General features: G+C 45.9%; 1 protein-coding gene across 10 annotated transcripts in view; it reads left to right on the top strand.

Annotated features, from left to right (window-relative positions):
- The window catches only part of KCNMB2 (potassium calcium-activated channel subfamily M regulatory beta subunit 2), a 155075-nt gene that overhangs the window by 101083 nt on the left and 41684 nt on the right, over positions 1-12308 (top strand). For 3 of the 10 annotated variants that reach the window (XM_069792686.1, XM_069792685.1, XM_069792687.1), the window contains one exon: positions 2921-3070. The exons of the other annotated variants lie outside the window; for them this stretch is intronic. In XM_069792686.1, coding sequence (XP_069648787.1) covers positions 2921-3070 — 150 coding nt within the window. The remainder of the gene's footprint in view (positions 1-2920; positions 3071-12308) is intronic. 10 annotated transcript variants of the gene reach the window in all.

Here is a 12308-nt window from a genome sequence, read left to right as displayed (position 1 = left end):
ACTGGCACATCCAAGGATACACAGGGATGAGCGAGCACCAGAAAAAGAGCTGCACTCCTGCTTCCACACAGCCCTGGCATTTTGGAAAGTAAAGGTTGCACGGCCAGGTGAGGTGCTGCCCATCCGTGCACCGGCCACGGGTTCAGCACAATATTGGGACTGCCCCAACCCTGAGCCCACTTTGCTGCCTGACTCATGCAGTTTTCTTCCGAGGAGCAGGTGAGAGGGATGAATTTTACCAAATGACAGCGAAGGCACCGACTCCACGCTGAGCATCCCACCCTTGCGGGGGATGGCCATCATGCCCCGGAGGGGCCCAGGCAGCCAGGGATGCGCAGGCAGAGCAGATGGGAAGAAGATTCTTTACAAAGGTGGGGATAACAAGGACCTCCGTGAAATTAAGTTTGGAGAGAGAGAAAGTTCCGCTTTTTGGGGGTGACTTCATTCAGAGGGTCTTTGCACCCACTTCCTTCTGGTGGTTCATTTCTGAATAATTACTGAACACTGGTGCTTCGCCTCTATTTAAAAACACAAGTAATTAAAACTGCCTGGGAACTACAAGAGCAGTGAGAAATACTTGGAGACATCAAGAGACAAGATATACTGAAACCTCCTGCTTGTAGATAGGTTGTTTTCCCAAAGGCGGAAACTACAGAAGTATGTAGATGAGAGGGAAAATCTCCCTGTCAGATCCCCTTGAAATCTCCATTTTGGGCACTGCTGCTCCGCTGCTGCTAAGGTAAACCCGATCCTTACCGGGGGAAGCTGCAGGACGCGCTGAGGCGTTCGGGACAGGGATGGTGCCGAGAGCTTAGACGGGCTGCTGTGAACTATCGGGGAGTGAAGATTAAAGCATGTGTTAAAGAAAATTCAGGCTTTACTGCTAAGTGCACCCTGGAAAGGATTTCTTAGAGCAGTTACATCTGACAAGGGACTGGCACAAGCCAGGCTTTAACCAAGGTTTCGAGCAAAGGACATTTTATAGGCAAACAGTTTCAAGTGCTGTTTTGAGATATAAATTACACTTGCTCATCTGAGGAATGAATTAGCTGTTGGTAGCTTTTGTGGGCTGGAGCTAGAGGCTTACAGTAATGTTTTAGTGATGCATATTGTGATGTTGTTATGGGGGGACAACTTATTAGAGTACCCTGTGGACCTCATTTGGAAAGCAAAATACTCCAGAATGCTGTGAGAGAGACTGAAAACAGCATATGGGGTAGTGAAGGGGCACAAGAAACACTTGCTGACAGCAAGCTGCTTTTGGCACTAAAGAAAAAAAATTGTCAGGACATTCCAAGCTGTGGCTCACAGCCAGTAGGTACCTCGCTGTCCCCTCCAACTTCCCATGCAGGGGCTCATACAGCATTCACTTGCTGCACCTCCCAGCTGTGCCAGGCAAATTAAAGGTGTAGTGGCAGCAAATTAAAACAGGCTGCCAGCTTTCATGTACTTAATGGGCTATTGAGTCTTATTTGACTTCATATTTATGATCTTTATTCACTTTGGGGTGAAGCTGAAGTCATTTATACATTAGCATTTAAACCAGAGAAGGGCTGAGGAAGCAGTAACTGCACACAAACTTCCCACAGGCAGAGCACAAACCTCCCCACGCTCCCCAGCTTACAAACACTGCGCTATGCCACAACAGTGCCATTACTCCAGCCTTGGGCTGATTTGGAATATCCACATTCCCCAGAAAGCATTCAGAGTTCGCTTTTCCAAATGTGTGCAAGCGGTAGCTGCGAGACCATGAACTGCATCTTACACAGTGCTTTTAATCCAAGAGTAGCAAACAGGCAGGTTGGGGATTTACAAATGGAGAAACTGAGGTAGTGAGCATTTAAATAATTTGGATAAAAACCTGCAGCTGAACAGAAAGTGTCCAGATAGGAACTTAAGTCTTCACTTCCACTGCTCTGCAGTCACTGTTAGTCTGGAAAGCCTTGGAAATTCATCACTCATGACTTTTGCTATGCAGCAAAGCTGGTCTGAACACAGGGACTAACAGTAGCATAGCCCCTGTGTGGTGCAGTGCCTGGGCTGGAGGAATACCTGCATTCTGCCTCTGCTTGTGAATTTTGACTGCAGTAAACGAGTAGGAGGTTAACAATGGTCTAAACGCTGGCTTTGGAGTTCGGTTTGTTGCCATAAGCATTTGTCTGTGTAAATACCTAGAATAAGGTCAAGGAAAGAGGTGGGCATTCATGAGGAATATGAACTGCCAGGTTAAGGGTGGCCTCCACCAAGCCATGGTGGTTGACAGCACACCTGGTCCCTCAGTACTAAACTGGTGTTGGAATGGGGAGAGATTGTTACAGGTAAAGCTAAAATACAAAGAAACTGAAGTAGTTTGCTCCAGACCTCTGCATGCATATATTCTTACACGGTGTTTCTGAGAAATCAGTTATTCTCAGCACATATAGCGTCTGTTGCTGAGCGCAGAGTCCAGGCGCTGGGGAAACTTATGAAACAGCCATACAGATTAGCTCTCAGCCATAATCCACTCAGTCCCACTTGAAGAAATCCTGTCTTTCCCCAGGAGGGCTTTGGTGCCTTGCTAGAAATCCCCTTATTCACCAGCAGCCCCTCAGTAGGGCAGGTGGGTTTTTCCTCACAGGGGTACTCTGTGCTAGCTTCAGCCATTGACTTCTCCCCACCCAAAACCAGTGCTTAGATGGATCCCACAGAGTATTTCCCTTGTGTTCCCGACACGGTGTCCCAGCATTGCCTTACCTCGGCTGGTCACTCCAGGGGACAGACACCCCGGGAGTCCCGAGGCTGCAGTGGGTTGAGCAAGCCAGGTTTGGGAGCAGGACTCAGGACCACCCCAGCCCCTCACACGCTCTGGAAGGCAAAGCTCAGCACCAGCACAGCAGGGAGGCACAGGATCCTTCCTGACAACCTTCTCTGAATGACCCAGATTGCATCAACGAGCTCTGGAGGGAGCCCGCAGCCAGTGCTCTTCAGATGGGAGCGTAGGATTTGCAACATGGGGCCCAAGAGAGACAAGGAACACGGCAATGGGAAAGGAAAGCAGAAGGCGTCAGCACCCTTCCCACCTTCAAAGCTGGTAAATGTCTCTTATTTCCCTTTCTATTCTTTCTTTTAAACAAGCTAGAGAAGTCACCCCCTCTCTGTGCCACTCAGCATGCAAAGTGGCAGGGTGTTAGGGAGACCCTGATGCTGAGGACTGAACCTTGCCTTCCAGGCTACTATTCAAAAGTCCAGAGGCAGCCCAGCAGACTGGAATATTGCATGTGTCCAGAATGACCCAACATTCCTCCCCTTTATATTTAAGGACCATTTGGTAGGTAAGCGTACCAATAACCAGATGCTGCATGTAGTGCCAGCAGAGGGACAGTGGTAGCAAGGGAGTCTCCTGGATTTTGCATGCTTGTTCAGAGGCTACAAACACCGAAGTATTGATGTTTGCGATACCCTTCCAGAGGAAGGGCAGGCAGAGGCAGCAAAACCCAATCAGTGAAGGGGTCTGTGATGCTCCCCCCCTGCCCAAAACAATGCATGGTGGGACATGCCAGAAGTCCCCACTCCCATGTCCCTTTGGGACACTGCAGCTCTGCAGTGCCTCTTGGGCTGAGCAATGCCTTTTGGCTCATATAATCTTATTTAAATGCAACAAGCATCTTCCCCTATGCAGGTGCAAGCCACAAGCACCATTATTCTGGGCATATAAGCTACTTACAGCAGCATTGCCTCTCTCAATGAGAGAGAGGCATCACAGCAGTAGCTACACTATGGACTACTAATTTACTGCTAAGTGTCTTGACCCTACACTTTAACATGCATTTAACTAGAGGTCTACAGCAGACATATTACAGTGCAACTCTAGAAATGCACTTTTACAGGAATAGTTTTAGTGACAGCTGAACTCAGTGGCAAAAGTCCCTCCAGCTCCCATGTGGCTGGGGACTCGCTTCTATGCGTCCATGTACAGGTGAACATTGTTGGGTGGAATATTTGGTTAACAAAAGCATGAGGCAATGCAATTTCAATAGGCATTTCACCAGAAATGAAGCAAGGTGGAAAGTATGGAGTTAGACAGAAAATTAATTAACTGTCATTTAGGTAAAGCTTCTCCAGTACAGAAGAAATCTGCGCTCCTGATGCAGCCCCACAGATGCTTGTAACCCTTGTGCTTGAGGCACACATCAATATTCCCTGCTGGGCTGGGTCCAGATCAAGTTGGCTTCACTTAGCATCACACTCACCCTTCAGCACAGGCACATACCTGCCACTTAGTGCTCAGAAATATCATTTCCTAGCTGCACTGCCAGGAGTGTGCAGGAGGGATAACAGGCCAAATTTCAATACAATGTCAGGCAGTTTAACTCCCAATTTGCTCAGCAGAGCCATGCCCATTTCTAAAATGGGTCAGCTGCACCCCTCAGTTGGTAAGCTGGTCTTGCTAACTGGTATGTGTCCAGCAGCAGTTTTATGCTCCTGCTAATATCAGTGGAGATGTTAAATTGCCTTTAATTAGAGCTTTGAAAGATCCCACTGTTTCTCAGCAATTAGCTTCTGTACTGGGTTTATTTGAATTGAACAGTAGCCCTCCACACTAGAGATGTGACAAGCTTGGAAAACTGTCCATTTTTTTTACTCTGCTTCTAATACTTAACTCTACTGACAATGTGTAAAGGCTGATGAGGAGACAAAATAGGTCTTGTACAAGAGAATAACGAATGAAAAAAAATCTCAGAAATAGCTTAAGCCCATCCATGTCCTACCCACATGCTCACAGTTGGGTTTATGCTGCTTAAAACCAAAGTCTGTCTCTGCTAATACACAGTTAATTAGCTCTGAGTGAAGCTGTGTGGTTTTGAGAAGCACTGGAAGTTTCAGAGGTGGGGGAGCATGATGGACAGCCTCCTGCTGCTGCCAGCAGACCTGCCAGGTCTCAGCACTGCAGGCTGCCTCCCCAGCAATTAGCAGGTCAGCATTAGGAGGCAAAGGTTGCTCCTGGATGGGATTTGCTGTCAGCACAAGGTCTCGGTGTGGAAGGAAAAGACCTTTCCATCCTGTGTCCAACCCTCTCCCCTCCCATTCTGCACATGTCCATCCTTCAGCATCCCCCAGCTCTGTCATCCTTATTAGATTTCCTCTGTCCCGCTCAGGTCTTATTCTCCCTCCCCAGCTGGCCTCTGAGATGCTACATCTGACACTGCAAACTGTTTTATCCCCCTCCACATCCCTCTGCCCTCCATCTCACAGCCTCCAGGGCTCCTGCCCCTCTGCATTGCTCCTACATCAGCTCCAGAGCTGTAGCAACATGCTGATCTGAGGGATGGTGTGCCTTCACTACCTTGAAACAAGCCTCCAGCCAAGTTATTAAAACCATTTAATACCACTTTTCTGACTGGTACAGAAGTTACACTACTTAAAATAATAGCATTTCTCACTAGTTACAGATAAAACAGACCCCTTTTAGTCATTAAGATACAGCCTGATGTACATTACAAGATATTAACAGCCCCATAAGTGAAATAACAGATACAAGACCAAAAGTGAAGTCATAAGTGTTCTCAGATGCCTGCAGATTAATCATTTTATATCTCCATAGGAGCATTCGCCAAAGCTTTCTATCACTGTACAGCCTTAAAGCCACAGGACACCTCTGTTCCCAGTTACAGCTCTGCCTTGTCTACATGAAGCAAAAGCAGGGAAGGAAGGTGCTTGGTTGCCTCCAAACACATGCTGATGGAAAAGCTGAAAACAGAATCTGGAAATTTTGATTCCTGTTTTCTGTGTCACTCAGGGGAAAAAACAGTCCCTTGTTGTGTCACTCCTTTACAGTGATTATAAAATTGATACTTCTTTCAAAATTTTTTTTTTTCTTCAAGTGCACATCCACTCTTGATCTCATGGGCTCAAGCCATACTCTTGGTATTTCTGGAATTGATTGCAACCTCCTGATCCATAAAAATAAGCAACACCACCAGCAAAACAAGAGCACAGGTGCTGCTAAAATGGCAATCACTCCTCAGGATCTGAGCCTGCAGTTACACAGCCTGAGACAGAAACCCACTGCCTCCTCCATGCAGCAGAGGTGCCAATTTCCCTCCATTTGGGGATTAAATAGATGACCACATAGCAGTTAGCTGACCTGTCTGTATCCCTCTCAAGGGCTGTAAGCACTCAAGAAGCAGCACATCTTCACCTTAATTGCATAAGCACACAGTTCCTTCAAACAGCACTCAGGCCCACACTCAAGGATTTAAAGTAGTCTTTAGCATAGTCACTGCCTCAAGTGCATTAGTCTCCTTTGCATACACATAAGGTGCTTGAAAGCTTCAGCTCCCATCCCTGCTCCTGGAGTACAAATCATGACCATTTCATTTCATGCTGTTGATCAAAAAGACAAGTGACTAACGTCAGAGGCGTCCGAGAAAGCAAGGCAAAAGGTTTGAGCAGAAAAATTCTACCAGAACCCACCATAAAGGATCAGGCAAGTTTAATTCACCCCCTTTTTATCCTTACAACCCAACTCTCAACCCAGAAACAGCAAATTTCATCAGGGCACCAAAAAGCCACAGCTGTTTTGGAGCACTGCTCCTAGCCAAGTGCTAGCATCTGCGGGAGGGACCATCATGTCACACAAGCAAGCAGCCCTTCCAGATTGGCCATTTTTGTAGGCACCTGATACAAATACCCAGCCACAATCATGAGTCAATCAAACCATCTGCAGCTTCCACAAACTCATCATGTGAGACAAATGTATCACTTATTTTCACCATGGTTAACAGCCATGAACCTGGAGGCCAAAATTTCAGTTCATGTCAAGGAACAGTGGTCAATAACAGATTCAGCCCACAAATAGCTAGGAAAGTCCTGACCTGTACAGTGGGCCAAGGATAGAAAGGCAACTCATTTCTCAATTGTTTGTAGTCTCTCCAAAACTAGAAGAAATGGGCTCCCTCAGTTACATTTAATGAGTTATTCCTATAGCCTAGCCCAGAACTCCTGCAGCAAAATGCCATTAGACCCTCTGGTACTACAGACAGCTGCTCCCATCCAATAACTCTGATTAGAACACATATCAGAAGAGGTGGCTTCAGAGTTCAAGCATCAAACTGAGACCAGCTAGGTGCTCAGGTTGAGCAGTTAACATCCTTAAAGACCTTCTAGACAGTCCTGGATATATAGCATATGCTGTAAGGAAAAGTTGTTTATCTGGAGGAGGTAATCAGCAGGGAGAAGGGAAAACAAGTCCCTCAACCCTGACCATAAGCATTAAAGACTGGGGCTCCCTGTTGTAGGACGATAGCCAAACTATTGCTTCTTCAAGAAACTGGCTGAAATCCAGCCCTCAAAAACATTGTCAGTGGCATCTTGTTAGGTGTCCCGAGGAAGAAAATATTACAGAAATATGGACTGTCATTCATTATTGCTGTCAGTTTTATAGGACAAGTGTCAGCATAACACAGCCAGGGCTTCGTGTTTCCGATGCCAGCAGGAGCTAGCAGCCCTGGAAAAGCAGGTCAGGCAGCCTCATGCTGGTCCCCAGGTGGGGACAGGATCACCATCAAGGGCTGCCAGGGACAAGCACCCCAAAAGCTCAAATCTCTCATTTCACACCTTCTCTAAATTTGGCTTTTCTTCCTCCACCTTCAACTGAAGCCTGCAGCTGTACCAAGCTCACCCTATGCCTCGATAACCAGGTTTGCATTCCTTCCCACTACCAAGCAGGTTACCATCAGCACTTGTCCCCTTTGCAATATTTCAACTAAAGCTCTATTTCTCATGTCTTATTTCCCCAGTTTGAGATTATTTGGTGCCCACACGCCTCTTCTCCTGGCAGCACCCCCAGCATTGCCTCTTGGTGGCCACAGGAGCACTCCAGCTCTGTCTCATTCTACTAACCCACTCTCCCATCTGGTACAGGCAGCACCAATCAGCCTCCCTCAGGCAAGGTCTTATTACTAAGAGTGGAATTTTCCAAATATTGACTCATTTTAGCCTAAATAATGTCATTCTGGTATTATTGCCTGTAAAGCTGGCTCTGTTCCACCTTCTACAATAATTCAAAAGCAACTTGGCTGCATCAAAGATAACTCACAGATAATAGCAGCAGAACCAGGCCATGTTTAGTACAGTCCATCAGCTAAACCAAAACTCCGAGACCCCCATCTGCTCTTGTCAAGCAGTGATAGGCATAAATCAATACACTCATTTCTGCACAGTTCTTCCATGAGCACATGCCTACACAGGGAGGAAAGCTCATACATTCAGCCTCACTGAACTTTAATGTAGATTACAGTAAATCATATATTGTAAATACTCTATCTTGCACTGGTATCTTGATGCAGTACAATATACATACTTTACCCCTGAAGGCTACAATACAAAGAGTAAAGATACTTTAAATAACAATGCACAAATAAAAAGGAAATACTTCAGGCTACTGAAAACAATACCTTAGATGTACAAATAGCACTTTTCCACTTGGTTGCAAACATCTTCCCCCATTTCAGACAGCTCCCAATTCTTTGGTCCAACACCTCCAAAAAGCTGTTTTCTCCAAAATATCTCAGCAAGAAGCTCTACAAAACCACCCCTAACAAACCAGCCACTACTCCCGCTGCGGCTGCTGAGTGAACTATTTATCTGCTCTTAATCTAGCCTTGATCACAAGCACCTGGAACCCACAAACACCCAGCACATGCTGGGCTGATTGCTCTGAATTGCCATAGTTTCACTGAATTCAACAGATCCCTAATGACAATTAGTATCAGCTGAGGACTTAAGAGCTGCTTCCTTTATTTGTTTATGCGCCCAGGCAGTATTTGGAGATAACATAGTAGGAAAAAAAAAAAAAAAAAGAAAAGTTATTTTTCCTATTAAGCCTGAAGTCAGGGCAGTAGCAGAAGTTAACTTGCTTGCAAGCAAAAGGTTTTGCTTTGTGACACATTGGTTGTACCTCTGAAATTCCAGTAAGAAGTTTAGCATTCACTTATTTAGCAACAACTTCAAGGGGCAGTGAGCAGGAGATGTTTTGGATGCTTTCGTGTGGCTCGTGTTGCTAAGGAAACTGCCTCCGCGATGCCTGTGTGCTCACCACACCTGAGTCACTTGGGCTTTGCTTCTCAGAGTAAGGGGTGAGTCATGGCTGGAGACTAAACCGCACAAACTTGCTAAGGAATGCCTTTATCACATACTTCCACTCACATGTGAAAATATACATTAGTAGTAGTAGTTAATAATGAAACACACTAGCACTCAGAGATCTATATTAATGCTTTTGCTAGTAGTAGCACGCTGTATATTAACAACTATATCTAACCCTTCAAATCGACACAGGAAAAATAAAACCACTGTTTTTTCCACACCCTGTTACAGGTCCTGGCAATGTTAGGGTGTAACATTAGGATATATCGTGTCAAAAATGTCTTGATGACACAACACTCTGAATATCAGTGCTTTCTAGCTCCCTTCACATGATAAAACCAAAGCCTGAGTTACTAAACACCTAGTCATTTCTGAAACTATCACCAGAAATAGATGTTTGTGTGAGCTGTGTGTTGCACTAGTGGCAATAGTAGGCTTCAATCTGCAGAGGCGGTGGTTGAAAAAGAAGAAAGGCATGTTTATTAAACTTTGCCAAACCAGTTAGGTGTTCTTACATACAGAAAGGTGCTGGTAAGTGACTGTGATACCCATATGACTGTTAGATATACTCCCCACCTGTAAATTATGTAGTCTGTCTACACCCTTGTGCACCTGAGAGTTGTGAGAAGCAATCAAAGCACCTCTTGTTTCTTTATGTTTGTTTCAGGTTTTTTATGTCTTGATTTTGTTTCCGCAAAGAGTGATGAGTTTGATTTAGGACCAGGTGTTTTTAGGCTATCATAAAGTGTGAATATTACAGAGGTCCATTATGAGGCTTTCATTAATGTTAACAGATATTATATATTTGTACTTAAGGCTCCATCTGGATAATCATCCAAAAGCTTAGTTGAGCTTTCAGAGCCTCATAGGTCTCTGGCATGGCCTGGAGCTCTTCTGAGTGATCATGGGAAGATATGGCAACCAGGAGTCTGAATCGAGCCCAATTCCTCTTCTTGAGATTTGGGTCACACCTTTGAGCTGTGCAGTGGCAGCCGGTATTTCTTACCCCAGTGTTTTTCTTTGGCAACCTCTTGGGTCCCTTAGTTTGGGCAATACGTGTTCAGTGTTGCCCTGGAATAGACCTGGAATGGATCCCAGGGAGCTGGTAGCATTTCTGCTGAAAAGAATGGTACATCAAGACGTACTGAACTGAAGAAATGAGCATTCAATGACTTGTTTAACTCTGCGTGCCTTCCTGTAATGTATTTCCACTACACTTTCACACTTTAAGATTCTCCATCTGGCCTTAATAGAAGAAAGTATCTAAGGGTTAAGGGCTTAAGCAACGGGGGGTCATTTCTCATGCCTGCTACCACACAGCACTGAGAAAGCTGGAAATGCCACACGTCTCTTTCCTCTCCTGTTCCCCCGGCCGGGGGCTCGTTTCGTTTCCCCATGCAGTAAGAGCTGGACTGCCTATTTCTCCATTTTGCTGTCAGACGGTTTTGTAAGTGTCAGAAGAAGAAAAGTCCGAGGCACTGCCGGCGGTCGTCCAAGCAGAGGGAGCTGCAGTTGGCTCCTGCCGGAGGCCCCAGCCAGGCACCCGGCACGTGGGCATTTTCGGAGCCGTGACCTCTGCCTCCAGCCTCCGGTTGGGGCATTTGGAGGACCCTCACGAGGATGCCAGGCGGGTTTTTTTTGTGAATGTAAATCACTGTGAAAGCATGGGGAGGGCTGAGTTCCTGCCGTGGAGCTCGAGAGCAGGCAGGGTTTAGGCTGCCTGGTCCCGTCTTGTTTGATTCCCTGTCTTGCTGCTTTGGTAAGCAATGTGGGCTGATCGTTGCATGATGCCTTTCCTGAAACAGATGGCTGCTTTCTTTTAAAGCTTTCTTATTACGGAAGTCTGCAAGTGCCAAGAGAAGTATTTAACCCTTGAGGGCTTGCATTCAGCACGGGCGTCCCATCAGACCATCTGCAGGAGCACCCACCCCGACGGGCCAGCTCGGCTGGCTCACCATATCTTTGAGTGACTTTAAGCAGTGGTTTTGTGGACCACACTTGCATGGACCCTTTGATATATGTCTGACTGTTTTCTTCAGGCAGGCTGTCTTGCAGCAAGTCCTCATCATTAATTTTCAAGGAGGCATGTCAGGACCTGCATTACAGTCGGGCTTTTAGCACCCTCAGAGTCCCAAGGCCGGCCTCTGCTCACCTTCCTGCTCTACAGAAGCCACCAGATAGGGAGGATGCTGGAATATGATTTAATGGTAGATCTCAACATATGCAGCAGGTGACTTAAAGGCAAGGGTCCTCTGCACTCCTACAGATGATCTGCCAAGGATGCGTTGAATTTATCAACAATTTCTTTTAATATTTGCCATATTCCCTACTGTCTTTTGTGCAAATATTGTGTTACTTTAGCCAACACCCACCATACCTCTTTTACCTTCAATTTTATAGGCCTTGCCAAAGAGATCGCCAATATGCTATGTTAGGTACTTCCATTCGCTCGTATAAGCTGCCGTTTCTCCAGATATCAAAACATTAATAGACCTCTATGTAAATGTGTCTCAAATGTAGAATAATGAGATTTAATATTGCTTCTCAATGGTCTAGTGGGAGGTTTGCTTGTTTTTACAGTAAAATCATTACTGTTGCAGTTTATCAGCCACGCAGAAATAACAACCTTCTTACGGCCTGGATAGCAAACTTCACTGTAGAACTTTGCTAGGTGAGTTGTAGTACCCCTTCCAGCTGCAGCTGCTGCATTATGTGCTCTTAAGTTTGGGGTATTTGGCCTCATGATTCCCAGCTGTGTTCCAAATTTTCTTTTAGACTAAAGCTTGGAAGCTGAGATGAATTAATATGCAAACCTACCTCTAGTCTTCAGGCTGCAATAGCCCAATGTTACCTTTAAGTGGGATGCGATTCCATCTGGAGAACCTTGGCTCAGACGACTGATAAATTTATCTGTTGCTGCCAGCTGTGAAACGGCAGGGTGCCTGAGATGAGCATCCGCAGCATCCACCCCCATGGGCCAGGATGTTGTTCTTTGTTTCTGGATCTAGATAAAAATTCATCAGCCTTTTGGGAAGGAAAAGGGTGTGAGGCTTAATAGCACAACACCACCACGAGCTGCTAGGTGACTGTTCTGCCTGACTTGATAGGACTCTTGTGGGAACCCTGCTTTTGTGGGATTTTCGTTATTTTCTTGGACCGATCTGCCAGAGAAGGGCTAATCT

This window comes from Haliaeetus albicilla, chromosome 9 (assembly GCF_947461875.1).
Source record: "Haliaeetus albicilla chromosome 9, bHalAlb1.1, whole genome shotgun sequence".
NCBI lineage: Eukaryota > Metazoa > Chordata > Aves > Accipitriformes > Accipitridae > Haliaeetus > Haliaeetus albicilla.
This window is presented reverse-complemented; position numbering and strand designations above follow the sequence as displayed.